This window comes from Microtus ochrogaster, chromosome 16, assembly GCF_000317375.1.
Source record: "Microtus ochrogaster isolate Prairie Vole_2 chromosome 16, MicOch1.0, whole genome shotgun sequence".
Taxonomy (NCBI): Eukaryota; Metazoa; Chordata; class Mammalia; order Rodentia; family Cricetidae; genus Microtus; species Microtus ochrogaster.
Genome location: NC_022018.1, coordinates 5,599,540 through 5,616,629, shown reverse-complemented (window position 1 = coordinate 5,616,629; position 17,090 = coordinate 5,599,540). Strand labels below are relative to the sequence as shown.

General features: G+C 37.0%; 1 protein-coding gene across 11 annotated transcripts in view; it reads right to left on the bottom strand.

The window, feature by feature from the left end:
* Mllt10 (MLLT10, histone lysine methyltransferase DOT1L cofactor) overlaps nt 1-17,090 on the bottom strand; it is a 150,774-nt gene that overhangs the window by 90,030 nt on the left and 43,654 nt on the right. For 9 of the 11 annotated variants that reach the window (XM_026782846.1, XM_005354656.2, XM_026782848.1 and 6 more), the window contains 3 exons: nt 11,912-12,015; nt 9,760-9,853; nt 7,362-7,457 (listed from right to left, as the gene is read on the bottom strand). In XM_026782846.1, coding sequence (XP_026638647.1) covers nt 7,362-7,457; nt 9,760-9,853; nt 11,912-12,015 — 294 coding nt within the window. Of the gene's footprint in view, nt 1-7,030; nt 7,055-7,361; nt 7,458-9,759; nt 9,854-11,911; nt 12,016-17,090 lie in introns of those variants that run through there. The other 2 variants (XM_026782849.1, XM_026782855.1) reach the window with 2 other exon arrangements.

Here is a 17,090-nt window from a genome sequence, read left to right as displayed (position 1 = left end):
TGCAGTAAGAGGACAGCACGAGTTTCCCTAGTCAGCTTGGCTTATAGAGTGTAACCCTATATCAAAAAAAAAAAAAAAAAATTTTTTTTTTTTTTTTTGAGCTAGGTGGTGGTGGTGCACACTTTTGATCCCAGCACGCAGGAAGATCTGAGTTCCGGGACAGCTGTTGAGATATCTGATTACACTGTGTAAAGGAAGATATGTCACTCTGATTAGTTTAATAAAGAGCTAAAGGCTGATAGGCAGAATTTCCAGGCACAGAGGATAGGTTAATTTACGTTATAAAAACTAGTTAGGCCAGGCGGTGGTGGTGTATGCCTTATATCCCAGCACTAAGGAGAAAGAGACAGGCAGTGAGTCTCTTTCTTGTGAGTCTCGAGGCCAACCTGGAGTTCCATGACAGGCTCCAAAGCTACAGAAACCCTGTCTCAAAAAACAAAAACGAAACCAACAAACAAACAAAAATCCCACCCCCCACCAAAAGAACTAATTAGAAACAAGCCTAAGCTACCGGCCAAGTTTTCATAATTAATAAGTCTCCCTGTCATGATTTGGGAGCTGGTTGGCAGGATAAAGGCATGGGACAGTCAGGGCTACACAGAGAAACCCTATCTCAGAAGGGAAAAAAAGCAGGCTTAAGAGCACAACTCAATGTACAGTCCACAGCTACCTAGCAATCATGAGGACCTAGTTTCAGTTCTCAGCACTATGAATAACAGAAAAGAGTTAAATATATAATCCTTGGGCTGGTGCTCACTGCCCAAGGATGAAGTCTGAAACTAGAATCAGTAAAATCTCCTCTTTTCTCACACTTCAGTTTCATCAAGCATACTACAGCTATTCCAGCTCTTGACTATGCTGCTCTCTTAGCTCTCAATAAGAAAAAGCTTCAGCTTCTATATGAGATTCCAAAAAGAAAACAAGTTTTTTTTTTTTTAAAAAAAGGAAGTGGAGGGCTGGAGAGATGGCTCAGCAGGTAAGAGTACTGTCTACTCCTCCAGAACAGTTCAATTTCCAGCACCCACATGGTAGCTCACAGTCATCTATAATGGGATCTGATACCCTCTTCTATCTGATGACCTCTGTCACGCTGGCATACATGCAAATAGAGCACTCATATACATAAGTATTTTTTTTTTTAAAGAAAAAAGTGGCTACCTGGTAACTCCCCGATGCTGAAAGCTCTGCTTGAGACACAGAAAAGAAAAAGCAATACAAGGATTTGATTTTATTCATCTGAGCCACAGAAGAAAGCACTCTAGTTCTCTTATGAGATGAGTAACCCTATAAACAAGTAAATCTAGTAAATTCTAAACCTGCCACCTAGAAACTTCCACCTACTCTAAGTGTTTTACACTGGCAAAAGCTCCTCCTCCTCTTGCCAACTATTAATAGCAGATTGCAAGCAAGGGCAGGAGATAATCCCTTCTCACTATAATAAGAGACATATGGATTCTGGCAAGCCTACTTGAAACTGAGTACATTTCAAGAAAGATAATTTTTTACTGAATAGGATTCAATCTAAGATTTTCAAAATGGGGGCTGGAAAGATGGCTCAGAGGTTAAGAGCACTCACTGGCTGTTCTTCCAGAGGTCCTGAGTTCAATCCCAGCAACCACATGGTGACTCACAATTATCTATAATGAGATCTGATGCCTTCTTTCTGGCATACAGGCAGAACATTGTATATATAATAAATTAATAAATATTTTTTAAAAAGGTTTTCAAGGGGGCTGGAGAGATGGCTCAGCGGTTAAGAGCATTGCCTGCTCTTCCAAAGGACCTGAGTTCGATTCCCAGCAACCATATGGTGGCTCACAACCATCTGTAATGAGGTCTAGTGTCCTCTTCTAGCCTGCAGACATACACACAGATAGAATATTGTATCCATAATAGATAGATACTTTTTAAAAAAAAAAAATTTCAGAATGGAGCTCAGCATGGTGTTATATGCTTTTAATCCCAGCACTTGAGAAGCAAAGGCAGGAAGACCTCTGAGTTCAAAGCCAACCTGGTATATGGTATACATAGTTCCAGAACAGTCATAACTATGTAGAGAGATTCTGTCTCAATAAAAAAAAAAAAAAAACTAAATCAAAAACAAATTAGGCTGGTGCAAATGTTTTTATAAACGGCTCAGCATGTACTGCACAGAACTACACATCAAATTATGACTTCCATCTTTTCTTGCATAAGCAACATATAATGGCAGCAAGCAGCAGTTCTCCCAGTTAACAATGAGAATTCACTGAACAACACAGTGTATGGCTAAACTGGTGTTCAACAGGCTAGACAAACACTTTCAATATACTTTTTCCATTTATGAATTCATCTCAAAGTATTCCTCCATACTTTAAGCTACAGTGCACCTATAAGACAGTCGCTAATGCAGGCAGACTCTAGAAAAAATTTGATACAAGACTGTCTCAGTGTAATAAATAATCAATAAATCCCAAATCATGACCTACAACTTAGCCTTTAGCAATAATTTCTAGATAGCCTGGAACTCAACTTTGTAGAGCAGGTTGGCCTCCAATTCACTGAGATCCACCTGTCTCTGCCTCTGGACTGCTGGAATTAAAGGCGTGCGCCACCACACTTAGCAAAAGCAATAAATCTTTTCTGAAGTTGGAAAATTCCCAATGTGGTGGCAGGTTGCACAGATGGTAATCTTGTAAATTTCTCAACTCTTCTCTGTGACTATGCTCGTTTTACTTAAGAACAACTGGACATAAAAACCAAAAAAAAATTCCATTTTCCTCTAACTATTACAAAAATCTATTGACTTTAGACATGCCATTTAGCCTCTATAGGAAAAGATGGTTTCACCAGTCTTAAATGGTTACATAAACCCTTCAAACTGACCAAAGCTGGTAGTACATAATTGACATTCTAGTTCTCAAGAGGCTGGAGCAGGATGGCAAGTTCTGGACCAATCTAGTCTACATAATTAGTTCAAGACCAGCCTCAGCTACACGATGAGAGCCGGTCTATAAATACATAAATAAATGTCTACAAATTGGATTAGGGCAGAAGAAAGGTTGGATGCAAAAATAACTAAATACAACTTTAAAAATAAACCTTATTTCATGTGTATACATGCCTTACCTACATGCATACCAGGAGTGTGCCTAGTACCCACAGAAGCAGAAAGTTGAATTGAATCCACTCAAACTGGAATTACAATTATGAACCATACATAGGGTAGGTATTGAGAACCAAACTCAGGTCCTCTACGAGAGTACTCTTAACTGCTAAGCCACATCCCTGGCCTTAAAGTCAGTTCTATTAAACCTTTCTAAGACCAGAGACTCTTTTTAAATGGAGGGTTTGTTAAGTACATAGATGATTCCAAAGACCAGTAATACTTCCATTCCTATTGATTCTGACTATAGTCAAGTCTACTGTTCATTTAGACTTGATTACTTTAGAAAGCAAAATTTTATTTTATAACTATTTAATGGCTGTGATTAATTCACAATCCAAATTATTAGCAGCTAAATTAAAACCTCACATGCACTGTAATTAATTTAGCATGTCCTTTGGTTCCTTTAAAAATATGTGTCAGATTATCATAATTTATAGAAATTGTCTTTTATCCAAAGTTTTATCTCATAATGAGCTTTTTTTCTGCCTTGCACCGTTATTACTTACCTGGAGCTCAATTATTTCAACTACACTAGCTGGCCATTGAGTCCCAAGGATCCACTGATCTGTTTCTTCCTCCTCCACTATGCACTGAGGTTACAGGTAAACATCATTACACCTGGTTTGCACATAGGTGCTTAGGTCCTTATGCTTGTATAGCACTTTACCCACTGTGCATCTCTAATCAGTCTGTATGCCTCTGTCTCCCTATGATTAAAGGCAGGTGCCACAACACCTGGGTCTCTTAACCCACTGTAATGAAGCTTTGGTCTCAAAGAAGTTCCCTGAAAAGAAAAATATTTTCTTTTAAATTTTCCTCTTAAAATTTTTTATAATATTTACTTATTTCTATATTTTTTGCCTGCATGTATGTTTGTGCACCACATGTGTGCTTGGTGACCTCCAAGGCCAGAGGGCAACAGATGCCCTGGAATTAGAATTACAGACAGCTGTGAACCAACATTTAAGAACAGAAAATCAAACCTGGATCCTCTGGAAGAGCAACCAGTGTTCTTAAACGATCTCTCCAATCACTTAAATGTTCCTCCAGATGCTTTTAAAATGTCCCACCCCTCCCTGAGGATCTCTAGGCAGTTAATGGTTGCTGGAAGGGAGAGAAATTTTCTTGTGCATATTCATGAGTAGCTTATGACCCTATAACTAACCCCCCCCCCATCTATACTCCTATAATCACCCTTAAACTCATTGGGTCATCCTCCCCATCATGCAAAACAAACAAAAAAAAAAACCAAAAGTAGAAGAGAGACTAATTGGTAAAAGGAAGAGGATCAAAGGGAGAGGGACAAGAAAGGATACTGAAGAGTAAATATGATCAAAATGCATTATATACAGGTATAAAAAAAGCATAATGTAACCCATCTTTAAAAGTAATATACGTTAACCAAAATACAGCCAGGCATGGTAAAGCAAGTCACAGTTCCAGTTTGTGGAAGGCTAAAGCAGGAGAACTATAATTTTGAAGCCATTTGAACTACAGTGAGACACCACCCATAAAAATAAATGAATAAATAAATTCATTTTTAAAAGTTATAAACTTTCGACGGGCATGGTGGTGCATGCCTTTAATCCCAGCACTTGGGAGCAGAGGCAGGCAGTTCTCTGAACTGAAGGTATAGAAAGAGGGTTCCAGAACAGCCAGGATTACACAGAGAGAAACTCTGTCTTTGAAAACAAATTTTGATATTAGGCATCAAATATACACCTAGCACTGACTTATACTGCTATTTTCAAATTTAAATAATGTAGATAACAAAATATTTAGCATTAAATGCAATGTATGAGCAACATACTTTTAATTTAATAAGAAAACATTCTACAATATACAAAGAAGGTATTTCCCGCCGGGCGATGGTGGCACACGCCTTTAATCCCAGCACTCGGGAGGCAGAGCCAGGCGGATCTCTGTGAGTTCGAGACCAGCCTGGTCTACAGAGCTAGTTCCAGGACAGGCTCCAAAGCCACAGAGAAACCCTGTCTCGAAAAACTAAAAAAAATAAAATAAAATAAATAATAAAATAAAGAAGGTATGTCCCATAACAGAGATAAACAAAGGTGGTCATTTAACATTTAAGAACAGCATTAGGTCAGCAGAAAGCTGAACACTGAGTTCAAGGCCAGCCTGGTCTACAGCTGAGTTCCAAGATAACCAGGCCACCACAGAAAAATCCTGTCTTGAAAAACAAGACAGGATTTCACCATGCCAAGCCTAGATATAAACATTTAAAAGAAAATAGCCAGGTACAATTGATGCAGGTCTGTAATTCTAACTACTAAGGAGAACACAGGGGTTTAGATGTCTTGCATGAGCCCCTTCCTCTAATGAATGACAGACAGGGTGACAGCAAACTATTAAATAGGTGTAAAGAAGGAGGAAAAGATCTGTCTGTAATACTCCCATCAATTCATCTATGTTATTACTCAATACCACACCATATTTAAAAGTCCTACTTACTAAGGTAAGCTAATAGCTTACAATAGACTTAACTATGTGTGATACATTAATAATAAACCTGAACTAATAAAAAAACACAGAAATATAGACTGGAGATGTAGCTCAGTATTAAAAATGATTGTTTTATATGCCAGAGGCCTTGGGTTCAACTGCCAGCACCAGATAGAGAAAAATTAACAGATCATAGGCTTGATGACAAAAAATTTCAGTTATACCTTTAATATATGCTGAAAGTAAATTCCAAACATTGTTTACAACTCTAAAACCTGGAGTTAACAAATTTAATTAAATACAGTTTTTTGAATCTAGAATTCCACAACAATTCATAAAGATTTAGTAAAATACAAAAAATCACATTCATTTGGGGGAGATAAATGACAAGCACAATCACAGAACTGTACTTATTCAACACTGTACTGCATTAGTCCTTCAATAATGAGAGTGTATATTCAAATCAGAATGATCATGTAATGGTCATTTCTAAAACAGTGCTCATAAAATACCACAACTAGAGATCACTAACGGTGACACTTCCCTTTCACACTCTACTAAGTTCTACCTACAGAAACTTCAGTTTGTGCTTTCAAAAGTCGATGTTATACAATCATGGTATCGCTTATTAAAACCAACCTGTCATTTTTTAAATCAACAATCCAAGCAATAAACATAATCCTTACTGTCACTTTATCACAAAACAACCTCATAACATAAACATTCAGTTACTGGCTACCAGAGACCTCCAATATGCTAAACAAATTGCACTTATTATTCTGCTCACACTACAAGAGCAATCTCAAAACCAAGTATTTGAAATTTTTTATCTTGAAAAAGGTACAAACATAAACTGAAAGTCAACATGTGCTAAAAAAACAAAAACAACTATACATTACCATTTCCCAAATCCTAAGTACTTATAGACATAAAGTGTTATATGGCTTATTTTCAAACACTAAATAAAACCTGCTGATATACTTTCAAAACTAATTCATATCAACTCTGCAAGAACATTCTTTCTCCATTTAGATACCCTTTTTTATCTCATTTCCATTAAGATAACTAAGAGGGATTATCCCTTTATTATACTGCCAATATATTCTTAAAAGAATCACAAATCAAGTATGAAGAGTTCTATAATATTTTCTTTTAATTAATTAAAAATTAATTAGCCTTTAAAGACAAGCAGGTAAAAATGTAAGCAGAAAACAGGTAAATCAGAATAAAGATTAGTATTTAAGAAAGATTTAGTATTTTGATTAAAAAGGCAAAATATTCACAAACAAATGATATAACATTTAGCCGCTAGGAAAAATAAAACATTAGCATCACAGAAAAATATAAAACAGCCAAGAATATTTAGAATTCAAAGTTGTTCTAGTGTAAAAGCAAAAAGCTGATGGGAAAATTACTTACATGTGACATAATCAGTTAGTGATACATAGCAACAAACTATCATTGCCCAAGTCACCTCAGATTTTGTAAGATGACCTGTTAACACATGCAAAAAATCACTCTCATGCTGTCAAACAAGTTCTATTTAAACTTTCAGTTACAATAGTCAAAATCATATTTACAAATATGGCATTATTTTAAACCTAGTTTTTGATTTAGTATTAGGTCAAATTTTTTCTGAATTTCAATGTTTCCATTTAGCTGTAAAAAAAAAAAACAATTTTACCTAAAAAAATTCTTTTAATTTTATTAAGTGATGTGCTACATAATTAGCAACAACAAATCCACTTACTTTTTTCTCTTTCTCATGATGTTTATCCTGAGAGTGAGAGGAAGAATCACTTAAACTTTGGTCATATGACCTATTAGATCCCCGTTTGCTCTTTTTCTAAAAAAGAAAATATATACATATATGTATATGTATATAAAAAATCCACTTATTAGGCTTAAACTATTTTCAATGTGAAATGTTTAAATGTCAAAAGAATTTTTTAAAAAATCAGTATTTCAATTTATAATAATTTAAACACAATCCACTTGCATTACAAAGAAAAATCTAATAAACCTAATTTTTAACATCAATGCCATATTTTTGTATATTTGTTAATATGTGTGAAAACAAGCCAGGCATAGAGGCATACATCTTTAATCCCAGCATTCGGGAAGCAGAAGCAGGAAGCTCTGTAAGTTCAAGGTTAGCACGGCCTACGTACAGAGTAGCCATCCAAGGCTACATAGAGAAATCCTGCTCCATCCCCCACCAAAAAAATTTGAAAACATACCTATTTCAAATAAGCTACTATATTTTCAGAGAGAGAGAAAGAGAGGAGGGAAGAGGGAGGGGAGGGGAAGAACAAAGCTCTAACCAAAAGCTATTTACAAAAGAATGCCATAGCTGAAATCCTAGCACTTGGGACACAGGGGAAAAATAAATGGCAAGACTGGAAGAACAGAAAAAGTAAATATGTAAAAGAGATACTTTATTGCCAGTAGTAAAGCAAGAAGCATTTACTTTCAATAAATACTGAGAAAAACAGTTTTCTAAAGCCTTGTCTCTGTAGGTCATTTAGAACAAATTAAGACAAATGTCAATATTAGACTTATGTATTACTAAAAACATTACATATTTCTATTTAAAATACAGCACTGCATAATAGAGTACAAAGGTAAGAATCGTTTGGGTGCTTGCAAGTTGCTCACACTGTAACTGACTAGTTTTAAACTGATTTTTAAAGTGACTACAAAATAACTTCAAGTTCTATAAAAGTTTTATTTTAACCAGATGGATTTTCACAACTAGAAAATAAAATCACACCAATAATTAGTAATGAGAAAAACTCTAATTGTATAAATGTCAAAATTATTTCAGCTATTTGTTTGTTTCAGCTATTGTACAATGAGATTTGGTCTCATTGTAGCCAAGGATGGCACTCAACAACAAATAGCTACAAGATGACTTTCAACTCTTTATTCTACCACCTCCCAGGTGCTGGGTGGGTGGGGTTACAAACATGCCACCACACCCAGCTTCAAATTTTTCGCTTTTATAATGTCTAAACTTCTTATAAACAGTTCATTTTTACCAGCCCATTAAGATAAATCGTTAGCAATGACTAACACAGACACACACTCTAGCTAATAGTCATGTATCATTTAATGAGGAACACTGTAACAATTTGCTGTATTAGGTGATTTCATGAGTAGAGGCCCGAAGAATGGTTAATATTATTTATAAGAGGAAGGAGGGTAAGTAAGATCTATTCAGCAGGTAATGGCAATTAATAATAAGACAAAGAGATAAAAACAGAGAAAAAATGTTAAGTATATGAATCTACATATGTAAGAACTGAAAGAGGTACTTAGGAGCATTAAAGATACTTATTTTTCAAAGGAAATTGGAAATAAGTACGTAAAACCCAAAGCCTATGGGCTACGGACATGGCTCAGCAGTTCAGAACACTCCTTGCTCTTTCAGAGGGCCCAAGTTCAGTTCCCAGCACCCACATGAGGGTCCATAACCATCCATAAACTCTAATTCCAGAAGATCTGACACCCTCTTCTGACCTCTGTGAGCACCAGGCACACTTTGTGGTGCATATACACACATACAAGTAAAACACTCATACACATAAAATTTAAAAACTTTGAAAACTAAATGCTTCAAAAGGTTTCTAATGCAATCATCCATGTAACTGTTTAATCACAAAGTCTGACTAAATCTTAAAACTTTTCAAGATGGGTCTAAATACATTTTATCAGAGTCTTTAGTCAAATAACAAAACAGCCTAATTTCTGTTTTATTATTTCCTAGTAAATAAAAACAAAAGTTACATATATAACAAATAAGATGGGTAACAGAGATGCAACAGGAAGATGAGACAAAATACAAAAAATTTCAAAGTGATTACAAACAGGAAATCAAAGCAACTAGAACATCAAAGAGTTCTCCAAAAGTTAATTTTCCACTAAATGATATTTGCTGTCGGTTACTAGAATATTCTAGTGAAGCAAAATATTTTACAGTCACTAGTTCTTTCCATTCAATACAGAACATACTAAATGAATTTAATTTTTAGCAAAAGTCAAGGAAGAACTGTGACTACGCTCTTATTTTATGCCCTTTGTAAGATGGTGTCACCATCTTGTCAAAATCAACTGCTATTTAATACTAAATTTAAAACTGCTCTTACCAGCTTACTAAAATGGTATTTACAGTAGCCACAGTACTGGACGTTGTCTGCACCATTTCCTTCTTCTTCACAAAGCAGCCCAGCAAACTGAGCACTGCAAACAAAAGCCACAGACATCAATGATCCTCAAGCCATGACACATTTAAGCAAAGAAAATTAACCTCTTAGCATTTATTTGTCAGACAATATAGAAGAAAAAGAGGTAATATAGGGGCCAAGGATCTAGCTTCATTAGAAAACCACCTGCTATTTAGGATGTGCAAGGTCCTAGCCTTGCCCAAGCCCACCTTACTTGCTCACAGAAGGGGACAGAAAAGCTCTATTGCAGTTGTAATCAAGGTCATTTCACCTCCACTTGTAATTATCATTCTTTAAGACTATGGTTATAGTTTATGATAACCTCTTCATTTTTATCATGAAGATATATGAAGGTTTTATGTCACCAAATAGTGATTAAGTTGCTTTAAAAGTTGCATTCAATGACACACCCCTGTGATTCCAAGTGCTTAGGAGGTTGATAAGAGTTGAGTCTAGGATTTAAAACAAGCATGGATAACAATGAAAGCCCAGGAAAACACAGTAACAATGTTTCATAAGATAATTATAATTTCAAAATATTAAATATAAAAATAAACACAAGTTATTAAAAAAGGGAGAAAGAGACAAATTCCTTTTCTCTTCATAATTAGTAATTCTTCTTACTTTTATAATCAGTATGTTAGTACAAATAAATGTCATGCTTCACTAGAGGTCTGAAGCAGCAATGCGGTAGGGATGGGGTGAACAGTGCCCTTTCTTTTTGTGGACTGGTCCTGAGGCCTCTCATATGCTAGGCAAACACACTACTACTCAATTACATCCCTATCCATCTTTATTTGTTATTATCTTTATTCATGTATTCGGCATGTATTTTTAAGGAGGGTACACACAATGCATTTACAGAGGTCAGAGAAGAACATGGAAGAGTTGGCTCTTTCCTTTCACCATGTGGGATCCAGAGTTCAAACTCAAGTCATCAAGGCTGGCAGCAAGCATCTTTATTTGCTGAACTATCTTGTCAGGTCTTTTGTATTTTAGAAATATGGTCTCTCTCATAAAGTTTTCCAAAATGGCTTCATATTACACAGCTCATGCAGGCCTTGAATTTGTAATTTTCCTGCCTCCACCTGAGTAGCAGGAATCACATGTTTGTACCACTGGGCCTGGCTCACACATCAACTTAAAAGGAAACATTCTTGCAATTCATACATGTTTCAAAATCATAGCTCAGTAAGCAAGATCGATATAGACTATGTTTTTGGTCAAAATAATAAACAAGGGCTAGGGATGTAGCTGGACAGCAGAGTGTTTTTATAGCAAGTACGTGTGTTACAGCTCTGAGGGGGAAAGACTTCCCCAGTGCAAATGTTACAACTCTGAAGGGAAAGGTATCCTGGCAAGCAAGGAGCCAAGGAATACCACAAAATCATACCACAGGACAAACCTCGCACAAGAGATTTATTGGGGGGCTGGAGAGATGGCTCAGTGGTTAAGAGCATTGCCTGCTCTTCCAAAGGTCCTGAGTTCAATTCCCAGCAACCACATGGTGGCTCACAACCATCTGTAATGAGGTCTGGTGCCCTCATTACATACACACAGACAGAACATTGTATACATAATAAATAAATAAATAAATAGATAGATAGATAGATAGATAGATAGATAGATAGATAAATAAATATTTTAAAAAAAAGAGATTTATTGGGAGGGGAAAAACCCAGGAGCGTGGCTGCCTCTGCTCGGCAAGAAGCAACAGGGACTGGGCTTACAGAGGGTTTCTGTGGGGACACAAACATGGTGGAGATGAGTAGGTTTTCAAGTCCTGAGCTTGGGCTTTTTACTCTGTAGGAACTTGGCCACCTGAGGCTGAAAGAGCTGGGATACAGCTGGTTGGTGGAGCCTGACAGAGGGAGATACTCAGGAATGAGGCCTGGCCACCCTTATGCCTCAAGGTCTTAGGCAAGTCACAGAGTTTGATCTTAAGCGCTGAACAAAAAACCTAATCCAATAGAAAGCAATGTAATAATACATGCGTAGACAGATATTTGATATCATGATGTTACATAATATAATCGCCAATGCTATTTATGTACAATAATGGAAACATACTTACCAGGTTACATGGAAAGCCTGTCGACATCCATGTTTATTACATGTCATGCAAGCACCAGTAGCTGCTTTGCTTTCTCTTCCTTGTTCATCACATATATAACAAGTCTTAGGATAAAGGGACAAAAACAAAAATAAACAGAGAGGGCTTTATATGAATCTGTACTTTATAGCTATCTTCAGAACTAATAACATATTAACTATCTTATCTTCTTATTAAGAATGTCAAGTTCACAAAGGCACTGCTTTCATTAGCCTTTTCACTGTACTCCAAAAACCTGCCAGACAAAAGGCCTCTTAACTGGCACTGAGGTCAAGTCTTCCATATCTTACAAAACCAAACGTGAGCAAAGTTTAGGTTACATAACTCTCCATATTAGCAATTAAGCCCCAATAATATAACATGCTGTCGTAGGAAGGCAGCACGTTACCTTGGTAAATCAGAAATTCTTTAAACCAACACCAGCAACTTTAACTGACATTTTGTTCACTTCCCATGTAAAAACAGGCTTTGACAGCTCAAAATCATGGATAGCCATGCGACAGAAAATTACACAAATACTATTTTTTTTTTTTTGAATTTTCGAGACAGGGTTTCTCTGTAGCTTTTTGGTTCCTGTCCTGGAACTAGCTCATGTAGACCAGGCTGGCCTCGAACTCACAGAGATCCACCTGCCTCTGCCTCCTGAGTGCTGGGATTAAAGGCGTGAGCCACCACTGCCCGGCCACAAATACTATTTTGTGATGAACAGTATACAGGTGAATAAAATCTCACAGCCAACTAGAAATTGGTTATAAAAAGAACAATGTCCAGCATTAGCCCATAAGGAACTTTAAGAAACAGAAGCCAGGAATGATATAATACATATCCATAATCCTAGCACTCAATAGGCTGGAGGTAAAAAGAACCACAATTTCAAAGCCAGTCTAGATTACATAGCAAGGTCCAGGCTATGAGTTTGATAATGAGGGGGGAAAAAAGTGCCAGGCAGTGGCAGCATACACCTTTAATCCCAGCATTTAGGAGGCAGATAGATAAAGGTGAATCTCTGTGAGTTCAAGACCAGCCTGGTTTACAAAGAGAACTCTAGGATAGCCAGGGCTACACAGAGACCTATCTTGAAATACTGGGCGGGGGAGGGGAGGGCTAAGTTTAACAGTTCTTAAGACACATTTTTATTGTAACAGGGTTTAGAGTGTATGCACAAAGTCACTGTTAAACTAACAAGGAGAATTCTACACTGTATCAAAATGTTACAATACCTCATAAAAACATGGTAATGGACATTAAAAAGAACAGGAGCAATAGCTCAACTGGAAAAGTAGTTGTTGCCACCCAAGCATGAGAACCTCAGTTTAATCCCCAAAACCCCTGACTGACTTACTCAGCAAGCTCTGGGTTGGTAAAAGACCCTGTCTAAAAACAAGATGGATGGCATCATATCCTAGAAATAACACCTGAGACTGACAACAACTGGCCTCCATAAACATGGACATACTTTGCTTTTGTTTGTTTTCTGAGACACGGTTTCTCCATATAGCTCTGGCTATACTGGAACTCACTCTATAGATCACGCTGGCCTCAAACTCAAGAGATTCACTGGATTAAAGGCATGTGCCACCACACCAGGCTTCACGCATCTTTTTTAAAAGGTGTAACCACAGCTGCATAACAGACCAGGCATTTCAAAACTGTAGCAGAGAGAGGATGGAGTGATAACTCAGCAGGTAAGAGACTGGCTGCTCTGCCAGCAGACCCAGGATCAGTTCCCACAACATATGTCAGGTAGGCACTAGGCACACGTGATGCTCAGACATACATGTATCCAAAATATCCTTATACATAAAATAATAAACTTTTTAAAAAAAATTAACAGTAGCAATCCTATTGTGGTTCAAGATCATTCTGAATTACCCTGAGACCTTGTCTTCCCAAGCAGTAGTGACTTACGTCTTTAATCCCAGCACTCAGGAGGCAGAGACAGGTGGATCTCTGTGAGTTCAAGGCCAGCCTGTTCTACAGAGTGAGTTCCAGTACAGTGCCTAAAGCTACAGAGAAACCCTGTCTCAGGAGGGTGGGAAAAACTGAACTTGGGTTATTTAAAAAAAAAAAGAAAAGAAAGAAAAAAAGTCATGAGGATGAGGAGGAGACAAAAGAGGGTTGGGAGAAGTTGGAGAAGGAAATGTGGGGGAAATACATAAAATCAAACCACTGACTATATGTGAAATTCTCATACATTGACTATATGTAAAACTATCCAATTACATGTGTGTGTGCACGTGCGTGCGTGCATGCGTGAACAAAAACTGGGTGTGGTGACACACACCTTTAATCCCAGCACTCAAGAGGCAGAGGCAGGAGGATTACTGTGACTACCCAGGTCAGAGAGAAAGGACACATATTTTTCAGGTTGTGAAATTAATTTAGATGGATTCAAGATTGAAATCTAAGTGATTTGCTCTTCCTTTCACCCTCTCCCTTTCTCTTCAAATACTTTATCCTTAAAACCAAGAGGTGGAAAAAGGGAAATCTCCACACTAGAAAGTCAGGGACAGTCCAGTGTCACAATCTGACTAGGGTTTGTTCCCCTGAAAGAAGCAGGCTAGGAGTGAGTGAGACATCAGAACAAGGGGAAAATCAACCACGGAGGGGAAGTAGGCAGCAGTGGAGTGAAGCTGCTAAACCCTGAAGAGGAAGACGAGGACTGCCATGCAGGGCAGAAGAAGTGGGCCTGAATGAGGCTTTGATGCAATAAGGATATGTTCATATAGGAAAAAAGAAATAAACAAATTACTAAAGATTAAGGAAGTCATTTATCTTTAGATTGAAACAAGCTATAAATATGACAAGAAATAATGATAATGAGCCTAGATCTTCTAGATTACATTTGGTAAAGTCGTTGAGTTTATGAACTACCAATATGTATAGACACTGATACAGATCATATCAATATGTTCAAAGGTATATCCAAATACTGCATCAGAATTCAACCACTATGGACTCACAGTTTTTAACATATATGATGTAGATATTAATACATGCAAATTTGCATTTAAGTGCTAATAAGCATGTCTCTATTTTCTAACTCTAACAACTGAAAGAACCTAAGACCAAAAATGCCCTAAGAATAATAAGTATGTTTAATGTATACATTGGTCTCTATCATTCTCATGTAAAAGAAAATCTAGCTCCTTAGAGTAAATTAATTCTAGTAGTACTAGACTACCCATGAATTGAGATGAACCACAATACAATGCTGTGGTGAAAAGAAAATGCTCACAGGACGAAAGAAATGAGTCAAGAGACTAAGGAGGCAGATTAAAGAGATACCATCAGTCAAGCTGCAACATAGCGTGAACATCAAAATAAATGAAGATAACAGAGCAGGAACTATTTCAGAAACATACAGGACTATGGCTTGGGTGGCAAAGTGCTTGCTTAATATAACAAGAACCTGAGTCTGATTCACCAGAGTCAAACAAACAAGGCATGGTAATACGTCCTGTTATTCCAACATTCGGGAAAGATGCAGAAGGATCAGACATTCAAGGTTATGGAGCTTAGTTAAGAACATTCGCTATTCTTGCAAAGGACCCAGGTTCAGTTCCCAGTGGCCACAACAACCAGCTAACCAGAATATCCAACACACTGTTCTGGCCTCCATGAGCACCAGCACATATATGGTGTACATACAAGCAGGCACATACACATAAATAATAGTAACTAATCAAATAACTATCTTTTAATGAGGTTTGAACTCATACTTAGCTACATTTCAAATGAGACTAACCTACTATTCACTGACTCTCTGAAAACAAAATATGACAGCACCACATTTAAGTCCATACTATAACTGCACTTTTTGTTATATCAGAATGCAAACTAAAAAAAATAAATACAGAATTAGCCAGGAATCATAATAATAAGTTAAGAAGTAGTTGTGGGGGCCTGGAGAGGTAGATAGCTTAGAGGTTACAAGCACTGGCTACTCTCTTCCAAAGGTCCTGAGTTCAATTCCTAGCAACCATGTGGTGTTTCAAAACCATCTGTAATGAGATCTGGCGCCCTCTTCTGGCTTGCAGGCATACAGGCATAACACTGTATACATAATAATCTTAAATTAAAACAAAAAAGAAAGTTATGGATGCCAAAATGAGTAAAAGGCAGAAGGCATACAAAAGATGTTTACATACAAATTAATTTCCCACAAAGTGAATAATGATTATAAAGGGAATAAAATCAATCTACTAGTAGAGAAACTTAACAGGCATCACCTTAACTAATGATGAAAGTAAGATTATAAGGTATGAAAAAACTGGAATCAGTGGAATCAGAAGCAATAAAAGCATAAAATCATTTGTGTGGCATTCTTTTCAAAAAATGCAACCACCAAACTGGACAAGTCCAGATAGAATGATATGCTACAAGATAAAAACTACAATATTCTGAAGTATCAAACTGACAAAAGTCAAGGAAAGATTAAGTTACTATTGAGATTAAAAGATAAAACAAACAAAACTTCTGTTATTTTTGCATCAAACAATATATGGGAAAATGAGAAAACATGAATGAATCCTGATTTTGACAGTTATGTTACAGATGTATGAGTACCATCCTTCGTTCTCTGTTTTGTAGTGCTAGACACTGAACTCAGGACCTGGCATATAGTAGGAGATGCTCTACCCCCTGAGCTTTTCTAATGCCCATCCTTATAGAAATATATAGTTTGGAATAACAGAGGAGGAACTCTATACTAGTCCCACAGCTTATGTATAAACCTTTATTTCAAAATTTGTAAGGAAAACAGGTTTTTACATTAATTTTAAAGGTACTAAGCAATACAGGTTTGAGAGGCATGTCAGTGGTTAGGAGTGCCTGCAATGTAACCCATTAAGATCTGAATTCAGATCCTAGCATAAATGTAACAAGCAAGGTGAGGTACCACACACACCTTTTAACCCCAGCACTACAGAGGAAAGAGAGAGGATTGTTGGGGCTTACTGCTACCAGCCTAGCCAAAAGGGGGGGCGGGGAGGGGGGGAGAAAACACTTCAAGCTTCAAGATCAGTGAGAGACCCTGTCTCAGTCAACAATGTGGAAAACACGAGAACAGTCAATGCCTTCTTCTGACTCCCTGACACACACCTGCACACACACACATACAGCACATTTACATATACCA